The 15086-nt window shown below is 49.7% G+C and overlaps 1 protein-coding gene across 12 annotated transcripts in view; it reads right to left on the reverse strand.

Annotated features, from left to right (window-relative positions):
- Positions 1-1024: 1024 nt before the first annotated feature.
- Positions 1025-15086, reverse strand: part of PTPRS (protein tyrosine phosphatase receptor type S) — a 161816-nt gene continuing 147754 nt past the window's right edge. For all 12 annotated transcript variants that reach the window (XM_074928202.1, XM_074928198.1, XM_074928197.1 and 9 more), the window contains 11 exons: positions 13649-13772; positions 10741-10916; positions 10044-10163; positions 9793-9947; positions 7577-7862; positions 6941-7119; positions 6015-6141; positions 5808-5933; positions 4647-4801; positions 3820-3955; positions 1025-3354 (listed from right to left, as the gene is read on the reverse strand). In XM_074928202.1, the coding sequence (XP_074784303.1) occupies positions 3286-3354; positions 3820-3955; positions 4647-4801; positions 5808-5933; positions 6015-6141; positions 6941-7119; positions 7577-7862; positions 9793-9947; positions 10044-10163; positions 10741-10916; positions 13649-13772 (1653 nt within the window). In that variant the 3' untranslated portion in view covers positions 1025-3285. The remainder of the gene's footprint in view (positions 3355-3819; positions 3956-4646; positions 4802-5807; positions 5934-6014; positions 6142-6940; positions 7120-7576; positions 7863-9792; positions 9948-10043; positions 10164-10740; positions 10917-13648; positions 13773-15086) is intronic.

Below are 15086 nucleotides of genomic sequence, written 5' to 3' on the forward strand. Positions count from 1 at the left end.
TTTTTCCTCTCCTTTTCTTTAAGCTTGAGCCAAAATGCTGGTGGTGGTGTCATTGTAGTGGGAGAGATGGTTTGTGCTGGTACAGCCGATCTGTAGAGAGGAAGGAAAAAAAAAACTAAACCTGATACACGATGCTTCCACTGGCCTCCAAACCCTGTGTCATGGGCAGCCTTCCCCTGCTTAGCTCCTCCGTGTCTTAACGGGGACGAAGAGGGATGTTCAGTCCAGACTGAGCCTGCCCTTGAGTAGCAGCCACTGTCAGCACAGACCTACTAAAGACTACGGTTCAGCTTAGCAGGCTCAGCTGGACAAAGGTTTTTAAGTCTCACGTTGGCACTGAGAAGGCTGCTAAGATTTCTAATTTTGTTGTCGCCCCGTTGTGTTGCAGGTTACGGCAGCACAGGGCAGCGGAGGAGCTCTGAGCTGCTTCCTCTTGCTGGACTGTTCCCCTCGGCAGCGTGGCGAGGAGCCCTCCATCTGCCACGGCCCCGAGCTCCGAACGGGACCTTCGCCTTTCGCCACCGCCTGCTTTGGGTAAGTCTGTTTCTGCGCTGAGATTTTTTTTTTTTTTTTTTTTTTTTCCCCCCCCCCCCTTGCCTGCAGGCTTGGAGCCCTCATCCAGAGCCAGGACGGCACCTGGACAGGCTGAGCAGGGCAGGGGATGGATCTGCTCCTTTGGAAGCCACGGCCCCACGTCAGGGAAAGCCGGCACCTGTGGCTGGGATGAGCCTCACTCCTGGCTCCCCCCATGCCAGAGTCCTGCTGCTGAACGAGCAGGAAGCTTGTGCCTGTGCCACTGTGGCTCTTTGGCCCAAAGCTCTCCGAATGAGCTCGTTTCTTTACAGCCACGTTTGGCTTGTAAAGGTGGCCTGTTTTTAGAAGGAGCATGAGCACAGCAGAGGGAGAGCAACCTGCTACCTGGCCGTGGGCACCAGCCAAAGGGTTTCCGCAGTGGCTGCGTTCCACGGACCAACTGCTTCATTCCTTGCCCGCTCCTCCCAACAAAGAGGTTTGCAGTCAGGCCTTTCAGACAATCTTCCTTTAATACAAAGTCAATATATCTACATACACAGTGGTATGAAAACCACTTACTGTTTCAGTTTGAAATAACAGTGTGAAAGCAACAGCACTTTGCTCTCATACAAAGAAAAAAACCTCCCCCCTCCCCCCAACTTGTCCAGTAAGATTTTGCTGCAACATACTTAGAAATTTGGGCAACTTTCACACAAATAAGAATTAAAATCTTGAAGAAGCCTTTCGTTTCTTTTTTTTTTTTTTTTTTTTTTTTTCCTTTCAGTTAAAGACAGGAAATAGGTTGTTGTGGGGTTTTCTGGGTAGCACTTGATGGCCATGATTACCCCTTCTAGAAAAATAAAAAAAGGAAAAAGTCCCAGGCAAGCAGTGTTCAGGGCAGTGTGTCTTTTCCAAGACATGCTGTCCTTTTCTGCAAGAAAACTCCTTATCAGTCACATACACTTGCACGAGTGTTGTATCTACAACCCAGCGCACAGACAGACTTGGGCTGTTACCTACAAGACACCTTTGATGTTAAAAACCCCCCCTGTGTGCGCTGGCCTGTGCCACGGCTCCGCCGTCAGAATTTCTGTCTTCAGTCATCGTAAGACACTGGTGTTGGTGTTTAACCTCCCAGTTCAGCCCTGGCCCTGGCAGGAGCGGGCAGCACGGCCACGGCTGAAGGGGAGGGGGTTGGCACTGCTGCCATGTCCAGGCCTGCCTTCCGGAGACATGTGATATGTCTGCGATTTAAAACAAAAGAACCCAAAAAAAAAAAAAAAAAATCCAGAAAGGACGTTTTGTTCTTACATGAGCAAGTTAAACCTTTTAAATGGTAGAAAAGCAATATGTAGAAGTAGCAATTTGCACTGCATTTTTATATATCACAGCCATTACACGTAACATTTCTACAGTGAAAAAATAGACTGTCTTTGAACATAATATGAACAAATAAGCAAATTTTTCTTTTAAATTCATTGACTGATATTCTTTGTCTTTTTTTTTTAAAAAAAAGGAAAAAATACACTATTTAAAAAAAAGGTAATGTCACTTGTTACAGTTACATCGATACTTTAAAGAAAGCCACTCACAGTCTATGCCATTGAACGCATCTCACGTGATCTTTCCCCGTTATTTATACAGCTAGGGCATGTTCGTAGCTGTGCCAGTGAGCCTGGGGTGACGTGGTACCGGGACAGTCCTGACTCTCTCTGCCTGGCTCCCGGAGAGCCGCTGCGTTCAGCAGCAGTTGGTTATTGGAAATAAATTTCTCAAGGGTGCTTGTGGGGCTCCTCTCCGAGAGCTGCTCCCGGCGCGGGGGCTGGCACAGCTGCCTGCAGCAGCAGTGGGGTGGTGTGAATGTGCAAAGAGAAGGGGAAAGGGGCTGCCTTTTGTTACAGGGTGTCCCACCGCTGCTCTAATTAATGCCTTTGTGGTCGCTGGATGTGCTAAAGGGGGAACAGAACCAGCAGTCAGCGACCCCAGCCCAGGGGAGCTGCCAGCTCCACCCAACCCACCCGCGTGCGAGGGGAGGGGGCCACACCACACAGCCAGGGCGGGGTGTTGTTATCTCTTTCTCTATAATTTTAAATATCCTAAAAAATAAATTTTGGAATTAGAAGAAATGAGGAATGTTCCAAGTATTCAAAATGTGAGCTATAAAACCTCTCGCGTGGCAGGGGCGTTCGGTGAATGCTGTTTGCAAGGTGCCTGTAAGCCCAGAATCATCCCGATGTTGATACTGAGGTTGTTAAGACTCCAGCTAGAAGAACTCCTGACCCTAAGTTTGCCTAAGTGTTGAGATTTAATTCCTTTTCTGATCTTTTACAGAACACCTTCAATTCTGCAAGTGACTTCCTTTAAAGACTGCCAACTATATTAGTAAATAAACTGAACTCTAATGATGTAACCAAAGTCGGTTTCCTTCCCTTCTCCAGCGGTAACGTTTCGCAAGGTGTGTTTTAGCTTTTGGAGCTGTTTCATGATGTCCATACGTCGTCCACAGCAAACACCACTTGAGGTAACAAGAGCAGTTCACCACTTAAAGCAGTCCTTCAGCAATCTCCTGAGCTGCCTCTTCACGGTCCAGGTTACAACATGGAGTTCCTGAAGGGGTGTTCCTTTCGATCCTTCCCCCTGCTCCCCAATGCATTGTCCAGATGAAAAGGTACTTCTTCTGATTCAGTTTTGTAAGTTCAAGCACTCCTCCTGGGTCAAAAGAGGCCTTCCAGGACTTAAGTGGTTGGTAAAGTCTGCACAACGGATGGCTTTTTATGTTGCATAGTGATCAAAACTTCCCAGATACTCCAGAGCTGCCTGGTAACAGAACTGGTATTCATCCTGCAAACAGTAGAGAACCAGCTTCAGAGGTTTGAAAAAGCTCTTTAGGATCCCTGCCCTGCTTTCCAGTTAGGACATACCTGGGCAGGAATCATGCGCAGACTCTCTTTTATTCTCAGAGCGCCACAAACTCCAGGGAAAGGAAATCCCTTCCCTTTAGAGTCTGTGCATCTCAGACACCGACCATCCCACCCCAACCTGGCCGGCCCTGCAGCCAACCTTGGGCTGTGCTGAGGCAGGTGAGGCCCCCACACCTCAGAGGTGGGTGGAGATAAGAATCGGGGCTGGCAGACCGGGATGAAATCCCAGAGATTGAGACTTTATAATCCCAAAGATGAGACTTTATAACAAGAGGACTTTTTAAATATTTTTTTTTTCCCCATCAGCAGTGCAGCCTGGGCAGCCAAGGGACAGGCTGCAGCCCCCTAAATGGTGACAGAGGATGGGTTCCCCACTCCACCTCACCTCTGTTTGCACCATAGCAGGTCGTTGTGTTCGCAGCATCTTTACTGTCTGGAAAATATCTACAACACCCTCATAACGCATTCTCTCCAGGACGATACTCAATGTGATGAACACTCCAGTCCTGCCCACACCAGCACTGTAGAAATGGGAGGAAAAAAAAGGATATTAGTGTTCCAGTGCTTCTCTAAATGCTGAGGTTATGGTATGGTTGAGCTGTGTCTTATGAACAGAAACATGTTAGAGGTGGAGAGGCTCAGTCAGTCCTCCAGGAGGAGGGAAATAGTAAAACTGCCAGTATGTGACCCAGACAAATCTTTGAGAGTGGAATAATTAAAAAAAAAAAATTAAAAAAAAATCAAAATCTTTGGGTAGTAGTAAACAGCATCCAGTGTGAAAATTCCTAATATGTAATTGTTAGGCTTTTAAATTAATTTGAAGAATGCATTTATCCTCTCCTGCCTTGGGGTAGGGAGGTACAATTCTCACCATCAGCAAACACAACCCAGCAATGTCAGAGGAGTAGAACTGGGCTAAGATTGGTAAAAATACTTCTCATTCCACAGGTCAAACATTAACACTGTGGTTCCCATCTCCTTCAGCATTTCATATGTCTCCCCTGGATATACAGGGTCAAAGGCCTGGTGGGCAGTGCCCAGGTCTGAAGGGAGATGAATTTGGTTGGCAGAACCCTCCCCCTCCAGACACCCCCAAGAAATAGGTGTCTGCCAAGATGGGGTGGGAAAGGAGAGAAATAGATGTAGGATTTTAATTCTTTCTGCTCTTTTGCATCCTCAGATGATCAGATGTTGGCATTTGCGTGTGCGTACCTGCAGTGGACAGAGATGGGGCCATCCTGGCCAAACTGTTCCTTGGTCTTATGTACCTGTCCAATGAAATCGATAAAACCTTCTCCTGATTTTGGCACGCCTTGTTCTGGCCAGTCAGTGAACTGGAACTGACGAACAGTTCGTGACTGACCATCCTGGGGGAGAAAAATCGGGATATTGAAAACATCCTGTATTGGTGGTACGGAATACAAAAGGCAAACACCACCCCCACCCCCATTTTGTTGCTGTTCATTAAGGGGCATAAAAAGTTGAACCAACTTTGTGTTATAATCAAGAGAACATATATGTATATATAATCTAGATCTATAACGATGAAGCTGCTCAGGGTGCAGCTGAGATCTGTCAGCACAGCTCTGTACTCCTGGCAGGTGTGCTGAAAGCCCTGACCACTGCAAAGCCCGCACAGATGCAAAGGAACATTCAAGGTGAGGTTATGGCCTCTCTATCAATCTTGAAAAAAGAGTTGCCACAGTGTCAGAATTACAGCTGACAGAAAGATAAATCTTGTTCTACCAGGACTGATGAGGCATCTTCCTTCTCAACCTTGCAAATAGAATCATCTGGTTCTCCAATAATGGCAACCTCAAAAGCAGAGGACTCCTCTACTTTGAGAGTGAGGGTTACATTTGCTAAATAAATTTCAGAAGGTACCAAAATGTTCCTTCAGAGGAGAAATGTGACACTGAATCCAGGATGACTTGAGTGCGTGTGCCCCTGTGAGAGCGGTAAGGGCGGCTCTCAAAGCCAGAGGAGGAGTGGTTTTTTGTAGGGCACAGAGTATCCTTCTCAAGTCTGGGGGTTTATTTATTTATTAGCTCTTCAGGGAGATACTGTTTTCTGCTTTCATCTCATATACTGAAGATACATATATATATATATATATATATTTAAGATATACTGAAATACAATCTCTGTTTGTGTGCCCTGTGCCTCATCACAACTAAATTCTCCTCCACAGATGATAATCCCAGACTTTGACAGAGAAAGTGTTTACACCTTGGTCTTTCTTACAGGAGACAAACCACACCAAAGTCTTGTCTTAGGGAAGGTGGCTTCCCTATCCCCTGGGTTTGAATCCCTCCAGCCCCCCCAGCTACAGCCCTCGGGGGCAGAGCCTGCCCCTGCGCGGCGCCTGCTTACCCTGGCATCGGTGACCTTGAACTCTCGCAGGATGTACTGAGGCATGTTGTATTCTGCCATGGGATCGACTACAAAGTACTGGTAGCGGGCAGAGCGCTCCGCTGGCCAGTACTGATGGCACTTTTCCTGCCACGGAGGAAGAAAAGTCTCTGTTAGCCCCCGTGCTGCAGGCACCCCCACCCCGGGCTGCGTGCGGCGCAGACTTACCCGACCCATCTCGCGAAGCTTCGTCAGCATCACGACGATGGTGGAGTTGTTCTCCCACAGCATCCGCCAGAAATCCTCTGTGGTCTCTGCCAGGGGCCCTTGAGTGGCAATGTACGCCTTCTGCTGCCTGCAGGAGAGCCCAAACCCCAGGGGTGGGTCAAGAGGGGGTGGAGAAGTGCTGGGGCAGAAGCTTTGGGAAGCGCACGCCCAGGCTGGAGTAGGAGCACAAATGGAAATGGTGGGGAGGAACTGGAACAGTGCGAGGTCTAGAGGGGTGTTTGGTGCCAATGGTCAAAGCAATGTCAGTGGTGAAGCTTTCTCTAAATATCATTGAGAAAGAATCCAGATTGCTCTAGCCTGAAGCTCTATATTCCTGGAACTAGCATCCACGTTTTCTGGGCCTGGGCAGCACCAGGAATTGTCCTGCCCGGTGTGGTGGTGCCCCGGCCAGGGGCACCTGGAGGCGAGGAAGGTGCACGTGGGGCTGCTTTGTTCCAGGGGAGGGCTGCAGCTCCTCGGGCTGCAGCACATGGCATGTGTTGCCTGTGGGAAGCTGTCAGAATTGTAACATCCCCGAACCACAGAAGTAATAAAAAGGCTAATCTGTTTTTAGAAACCTCCCAACGGCAAAATCCACCCCTCACTGACACTCTATGTTTAGGACCTGCAGCTGGAGAAGGGTTTGGTTCGCTTCAAGGGATAAATGATTTTAAGACCGCAGAGAATAGAGCTCATCACAAGGCTGCAGCTGAGCCTGTGGGTGGGCTGCCGGCCATCAGCACGAGGACACTGGCCTCCAGCACCTCCCCACTGCAGCCAGGTGATGGGACAGAGCACAGACTGCAGGGTTAGGCCTAGCCCAGCCCTCAGGACGTGGCATCCCCGGGCTACCCCCATCCTCCCCGATGCAGCGAGGGCCCCGGCACCTGTAGCCATCGATGAAGCTGGCGTTGATGTAGTCCGACCCCTCCACTCCTCTGATGGGCTGGAGGCAGACCCGTGTCGTCTCGTATGGCATGATGTTGACAAGGCGATTCTTGAATTTGTTGCATGGGAGGTTGGCGCTGATGAACCTGGAGGTGTGGGCTTTGGAGTTGGCGAGTCGCTGAAGGCAAAAGCAGAGCCACAACCATTTGGTCAGCTTTTTATTTCTTTTTTCTTAAGCCCTAGGCCAACCCACTTAACTCGCCCTCCATGTTCCACCGCACAGTTCTGCCTGGTGCTCCCTCTTTTTTTTTTTTTGGGGGGTGGGGACAGAGTCTGAGACCATTCCCTAAGCAACAAGCTCAGAGGAAAAAAAAAAAAGTTTAAAAACCCAATCTAAGGAGTGAGCAAACTCAATCTCGATTTGAAATGACCAGACAAACCTCCTGCAGTGGCAGGTAGGTCTCCCCTGGGAACTGCAGTAGCATAAGGCAGAAAAGTAATTACTTCTCTAACGTGGAACCAAAAGAAGTTCCTATCAGCCTTATAAAGGCTTCCTGTCTGCTAACACAGACAGAGCAGGGCTCCTGTGAGGAACGCAGAGTGACCACTGTCCCCATCCAAGCACCCACCATTACCTTGAACTCCAGCTCCATGCCTGTCACGTGCTCCCCGACTTCAATCTGTGCCAGTTTCTGGATGTAGGTGTAGAGGTTCCTGGCTGGGACCTCCGTGTTGCCACAAGCAACAGCCTCAAGCAAGGCATCGTGTATAAAGCTGTACTGGTCTTCTGTCTGCACCATGTAATTGCGCTGTGACCTCATGAGCGTGACGTGCCCGTAAATGTCCACCGTCTTCTCATGTTTTATCCTCTCGAGCATGGCGTCGATCACAATGAAGCAGCCTGTCCGTCCAACGCCCGCACTGGGGGGAAAAAAATTTAAAAAAAAAAATGAAGTGATGGGACTACTCTGCCACTGAAGGAAGATAGTCCAGAAGGCCACCCACGAGTGAGGAGCTTTCCACTGCAGTAACACAGGGGAGAGACAGATGCACAAGGCAGACAGTGAACGCCAAAGGCACTTGGTGGCTGGGATGGACCCTGGGCCTTGTGAACGCGGCTACTGATGGACCGAGGCAAAGGAAATCTTGGCAAAGCAGCCAAACGTGTGCGTCCAGCTGTTTCAGAACTTTGTTGTATTAAAGGAACTGGTGCTGGTGAGCACTCACCTTGGTGTGTTGCTCTTGACAGTTTAAAAAAGTTGGAGGGTTTGGACAGTTGTACAACAGGCCCTGGAGGACAGCGGTGACATCAAAGCCACAGCAGCCCTGAGCCAGTGAGCACCGTGCTGCGCTAGGGCCACTAAAGCCTGTGCTGGGACCTAAAAAGCTGTTTGTCTGAACCCCACCTAGGCCAGTGCTGCCCTAACAGCTGCGAGAGGCTGCTGGGTCAGAGCCAGCAGAGGGAAAGGTCCCCTCATCTCCGGTGTCTGTCTGTACGCAGCAGCACTCAGGCTTAGCCCCAGAGTTTGCAGCATGCAGAGGTTTGCTTTGTTCAGCTCAGTTTAGCAAAAACTTCCCAGACCAAGTTTGGTCTAACGTCACCCGAGGACAGGATGGAAGATGAAAAGTTGCCTCTGGTGACGTGCCTATTGCCCCTTCATCCTGGTCTGCCCCGTTTCTGCTGCCTCTTCATCTGTGACATCCCCGGGACGGGAGCTCTCCTGGCAGACACACAACTATGACAATTCTAGGCAGGGGGCTCTAGGCTTGAACAAACGCCTGGCACAATCTAAGGGCTTAAAAAGCACGTTTAATCACTCAGATCTTTCAGCAGCTGAGAAACTACTGATGTTGTAATGAGTAACATGCGTCACCTCTTTTCCTAAATGTTTTTGTGCATCGAGGTAACATCAAACTTGTGTGTAATGGCATTTGTGAATCAGCAGGGCTCTGTGGGTCTGGGCATTGGCCGCTGCTAATAAAGGGTTTCCTTTTACTATTCCAGTGCAGTCCCTTTTTTCATAAAGCCCTCTTGAGCTCTTTTAATTAGACTACCTAACACCTGAACCAAGCAGGTGACTGAAGCTTTGGCAAGAATTTAGCAGCTGATTCGGGAGCCGGTTCCTGCGCATTGTGAGCTGACAGCTCCCTTTATTCATTTTCTGAGAAGTGCACGATAATTGCCATCTGCAAGGTTAGTGATAAGTTGCCCACTTACAAAGACTGTTTAAATGGCATCCTCTAGGAGAGGCAGGATTAGCTTCCCCCAGCAGCCTGTAAAATTCAGATCGCTTTCCTCAGTGCCGAGTAACCTGCAGGTTCCTCCACACCCTCCCGAGGAACACAGGGATTTATCTAAGTTGAGGCTGCAAGCATTCCTCGTCGGGTTGTAAATTGAATTAGGGAATGCAACCTACCCATAGGGGCCTTCAGTTTGTCATTATCAGAACGGCTGCAGCACTCAAACCCCCCCCCACCTCTTTCAATCACTGTCAGCTCTCCCTTTGACAGCCGATGCAGCTCTGCCTCCCAAACACCTGACGCAGCAACACCACGCAGCTTTCCAGGCCACACTCGATCTCTGTCCTTTCCCCTTGTGACAAAAAACAGCCCCTGCACACAGAACCAGACACTGGCACAGCACGGGGCGCTTTGCTTTTGCCATTGCTAACAAGATCCGAGTGATTTGGTGGAAACTAAACCACTCGTCTCAGGAAATTCTGCGCTCGGTGAAAATCCCAAATTTCCTCCTCAGCTGCTGCCTGGGGAATCCACTTCACAGGACTCGCTAGGAGACTGCAGGTCAATCAACTTCACCCTCAGCTTGTGCCTCCCTCGCAGGGGTTGGTACCTGCAGTGCACCACGATGGGACCAGCGTCGGGGGGGTTGCAGGTTTTCACCCGTCTCAGAAAAGCCAGGAAGGGGGTGGGATACTCGGGGACCCCGTGGTCAGGCCACGCCGTGAACTGGAACTGGCGGACCTCCCGCTTCTCACTGGAGCCGTTCTGCAAAGACAAGAGAGCACCAAGAGCAACGTGAGGTACCAGCACAGGGCCGGGGGCTGCCCGCCGGGGGCAGAAGAGGAGCGGGAGGAAGGTCACCTTGTGAAGGGAGAACGTTCGAACGCAGAACGTGGCCAGTTCGATGGTGTCGAGTAACGTCACTTGAATCATTCCATAGGTGTCTGTACCCCGGCCCGGCCAGTACTGGTCACACTTGATCTGGAAGACAGGAGGCATTGCTCAATGCTGGGGCAAACCCTGTGCCACGGGGGAAGCTCATTCCACAACTGCCCCGAGGTGGTTACAGGTGAAGCTGGCCGGGTCACAAAGGGGAGGGAAGGTGCAAAAGTCTTTCCAGAGCACCAGGACAGGGACAGACCCGCCTTGAAAAGCTCCGACTGACTAAGCACAGGCTTTGATGCACCACATCAATCATGGAGACAATAGATTGGAATGATCCTGAAGATTAGAGTGAATGTACTGGGGCTTGTTAAACAAGAGAACTGAATGTGAAACGTGCCACATGATTAACTCCGAGACAGACCTACAAAGCATGCAGTGGGATTGAGTGTCCTCTTCTCTTGGAGTTGCAAAGGAGGCTGCAGCTTTCCAGGGTGAATGGTTTGTTTTTTTAAAGGCAATGAATCACTGAACTTTCAGGGTGCTGGCAAAACAGGCAGAAATCCCCCACTGACATAAATGTGGGTTGCAGATCAAAGGGATTTGCTGTTTCCCAACCCTACCCTCCAATCCCCCAGGATTATGACTAACTAGTCATCCTTCTCGTGCATCTTACCCGTGATTTCTCCTCCAGCTTAGTCATCATAACAATAGTAGCTGAACGCTGCTCCCACACCATCCTCCAAAAGTCTCCAAAGGTCTCTGGCAGAGGCCCCTGCGTGGCGATGTATGCATTCTGCTTCCGGTAGCCATCAATGTAGTTGGCATTAATGTAATCGCTGCCCACAATTCCTGTACGAAACCAGCAAAAGCGAGTTAGTGAATCGCGCAGGACTTCAGAGTTGGAATCATGAGATCTCTGCAGGAACGTCAATAGAGATAATTCCCCTACAAAAACACCAGAGCCTCCATGGCTTGGTGGGTTAGGATCACAGCTCTTTGTGAGTCTTTCCCAGCTGAAGCTCCTGCCTCCAAGGTCTGCATTGCAGGGAGACAAATAACTTCTTGCAAAAATTAAAGAGACAGAATATCAAGCCTTGAAACCATGGTCTTCCAACTGGTGTTGCTAACAGGAGCAGAAGTCCTGGCCTAGGGCTCTTGCTTGACTGGTCTCAAATAGGACAAAACCAAGTGCTTTTTCCTGAATGCCCAGAGTAAATGCACCTGGTTGATGCACTGCACAGTCCATAGTCTAAGCCCAGGCAGTGAGCTACAGCTGGACAAAGTAAGGAATAAAACCAGGCTTGATTCAGCCAATAAAGGCTTTGAAATTGCAGGCTTTGACTTGTTTTAAATTGTCTGCTGTCCGTTTTAGGAGTGGGTTTTTTCTCCATTCGCCTGAGTTACAGGCTATTGAGTTACAGCTGCTTGCCTGTGTCCCTGCTTGAGGGGTTTGATACGAGTGGCAGGAGGTACTGCCAGAGTGAAGAGGGTGATTGGGACGTGGCAGGAGAAAACTGCTCTGAAGTTAAAATGGACACTGGCAAGCAGGGATGTTCAGGTTCAGCTTTCGAGAGCCTCCGAGATTGGCACAGAGGATCCGCGCTGGTTGGCGATTTGGCCTGTTCCTAATTACAGCAGAGCGGCTGGCAAGGTTGGCAGGTTCCTGCTAACCCATGATTAACTCGGTACAGAACGCTTAACTCCTGTCTCGAGGGGAGCCAAGGGTGGGGAGCAGCACCAATATGAAATTGGGTTGCTAGTCCTCAGCCTGCTGCAGCAATAGGCATTGCTGCTTCTGCTGGCGAGGTGCAATCCACGCTGAATTGCCTGCCAGTCCTCAAGGGTACTTGGTAATTTCAGCTGCTGGTAGAAATGGCTTTTGATTAAATTTCTGGAGGGTTCCCTGCCCCCATTCCTTCCCAATCTGAAATTTCAGGAGGGAAGGCGGCTGTGCAGCAGCAGCAGGAACGTGATCAAGGCTGAGCTTCCAGAATTAATCTCCTCTCCAGCCCCCTCGGGTCCACTCTGTAATTTAAAATGGTGGCCATGAGCTCCTGCAATGTTTCGCTGTGTGACAGGCCCAGTTACAGAGAAGTCACGGAATTAAAGCCACTACTTCTTCCCAACCAAGCAGATGGTGACAGTTTGCAGCCTTGACAAATCCAGATTTAAAACAAAGAGAAAGCAACAACTAATTCCTCCGACTCCTTTCATCTTCCAGCCCTCAGCATAAAATACAGCCTGGTAAGAAGGAACACACCAGCCAAGACATGTCAGAACCTCTCAGATGCTTGAAAATGAAACCTTGGCCCGTCATACTTGCACCACGGGTCCCTCCCAATGCCACCTGGGCAGAGCTGGGACTGCTGCCTGCATCCAGCCCTGTGCTTCTGTTTTCCTGAGAGCTGAGACCAGCCCGAAGTGTCCTTCATTCCTACAGTTGTGCTCTTCTCCTTTCCCTTGAATAACATGGCAACTTTTTAAAGACTTTTCTTTCCTTGGCTCATGCAATATTAATCTCAGAAGAAAACCAAGCCAGAACACAGTCATCTTCACAATGAGAAATGTTTAAAATCCTTTCATGGCAGACAAGACCAATCCAGATTTGTGCAGCTTTCTGGCAAATCACCATGATCTGTTGTTACTTCAGGAACAGTTCTTCCACTTCCCTGCATCCCTCAGAGTTACCTCAGCAAAGGGAGATTATTCTAGCAATTCCCTTGTCACAACTTCTAAATTAACCTTTCCATTCACCAGGGGGTTATTAGGACATCCCATATCCTCTCTGCTCAGATGATCAGCTCTTGGCAATGCTAGACTAGCCTTAAATGCTTTATCCCTACCGCACAGCCCCACACAACCCCAGACGATGAAACCTGACTATTATCTCAGCAGCAGCAACCAAAGCAGGTGCCCTGTTAAACTCCATCTCCTCTCCACCAAAAGCCCCTCTTATCCTAGTGTGCACCAGAGCAACTCTGTCAAGAGCCACGAGTTGTGAAATTTAATGTAAATTTTCTGACTGCACCACCACTCACATAGGAGGCTCAAGAAGCAATTTATGACCTACCAGGCTAACACTAACCCCTTCTTATTCTTGCCCTTTTAGGGGCCAGGACTGCAGCAGGAGCTGCACATCAAGTAATCTTCATGTCTGTACAACTCAGCAGCCACGTGTTTGCTATGTTGCTGACACATCTGTACAATCAGCCCTGTGCTTGCTTCTCATTCAGCCGCTGTACAGATACACTCCACACCCATTGCCACCCACTGCCCTGTTCCTGCTCTCTCTAAAGCACTATGTGGTCTGAATTCTTCCCGTTAGTCAGGAACATATCGAGCAGGGATCTCCAAGTAAAGGGAAGACAGTTTCTTGATAAACCAGCCCTTGAAATAAGATTGCAGCTCCAGGGAATATGTCAGTCACCCAAATTAAACAAATGCCTGGTTTACAGAGATATCTCCTTGCTAAACTCCCCGGGACATGCTAAGAGAAGAATATAAACAGGGAATAACCTAAGGGAGAAGAGCACGTGCAGTAGCACCAGCACTAAGGTGCAGGAGCAGAGATGCTACAGTACCTTCAATGGGCAGCAGGATGACACGCGAGTGGTCGTAGGCGATCACGTTCGCGTAACGGTTTTTGGGCTTGTTCACTTCGAGGTTGGAGTGCTCCCAGGTGAACTGCTGGCCAGGGTCGATGGACTGGAGGAATTGGGAAAGAAAACGCAAGAGTCAGGGAGGGGAAAAGCAGCAGATCAAGCTCTGAATACCTTGTTCTGCAGGGGACAGATGCTGGCTCGGGAGATCTGGGTGAGGAACGCAGCATTCGCCCTTTGCCTCCCTCAAGAACCGATCTCTGCCGTGAGCAGCCGCAGCCCGACGGCCCAGTGTGCTCCCAGCCCCCCTGCCCTGGCCCCCAGCGTGGTACCTGAGATAATTCCCCCTTTGGCACGATGCAGTGCAACCCGGTGGCAAAAGCATCAGTGCCATTTCAGGCTGCAACAGGGGATCGTACTTCTGCTGGGTTAGTTACAGCCCTGCGCTCCCAACCCTGACAAATGGCCGGCAATTGGGAGAGAACAACAGGAACAATCACATCAGGATGTATTTATGAAATGATGAAGAGGCTAAATCTGTGCATGGTTAAACTAAACAACGATTAAGAAGGCATAAATATACCAGTGTCTTGGTGAGCACTAATACCTGGGGAAGAAGATATTTAAGGTAGGACAAGGTTTATAACCACGTGTGCAAGCGGGACACGAAACATCAGGAGAAAACTTGCTGTTGTGGGCAGCAGGAGGGGACTGGGCTTCTCCACGAAGAGCAGAGATGACACGACTTGGGACCACAAAGACTCAGTGCTGAAGGTCTCCCAAGTGCAAAGCGGGAGAAAGCCCCAGGGGAGCCTGGCAGGGGCAGGCACCTGCCTGCTCCACAGGGCAGGACAAGTGCAGCTCCCTGGACAGAGAAGGGGTAAGGACCTTGGCCCTAAGAAACTGAATCGACATGGCTTTTCCCTAGAAGGGATGAAGGAGTCAACAATGCAATGCACTGGAGAGAAAAATCCTCTTTGCCTGTCCTGGTGATTTATGCCAGGTTTGGTGGTTGGTTTTTTTGGTGTTTTTTTTTTTTTCTTTTTATTTCTCTCTAAAGTCCAGCTGTCCCAGATATGGAAATTAGGTTAATTACGTTTACCTCTAAATCCTCAGCCAGAGAATTAAATAAAACAAGGGCTTAATTCCTTCATCATTTTGCGGAGCCCTAGGGGTTTGCCTCAATTGGAGGCTTGGCAGGAGCGTGCTGAGTTGCGTTTCCCATCGCTCCCTCTCCCTGCCCGACCCTCCTGGCTGGGGACACACACACACACACACAAGGTCCTGCAGATGCCTGCCTGGATTTGGCCCTTTGAGCTCGCAGGGGTCAGCCCTTACCAGGCCCCTGCTCCAGCTGCCCTCCCCTGCCCGTGCTGACCCCAGAGCCCCCGGGACAGAGCTCAGCTCCAGCGCTACAAAA

This window comes from Athene noctua, chromosome 27 (genome assembly GCF_965140245.1).
Source record: "Athene noctua chromosome 27, bAthNoc1.hap1.1, whole genome shotgun sequence".
Lineage (NCBI taxonomy): Eukaryota > Metazoa > Chordata > Aves > Strigiformes > Strigidae > Athene > Athene noctua.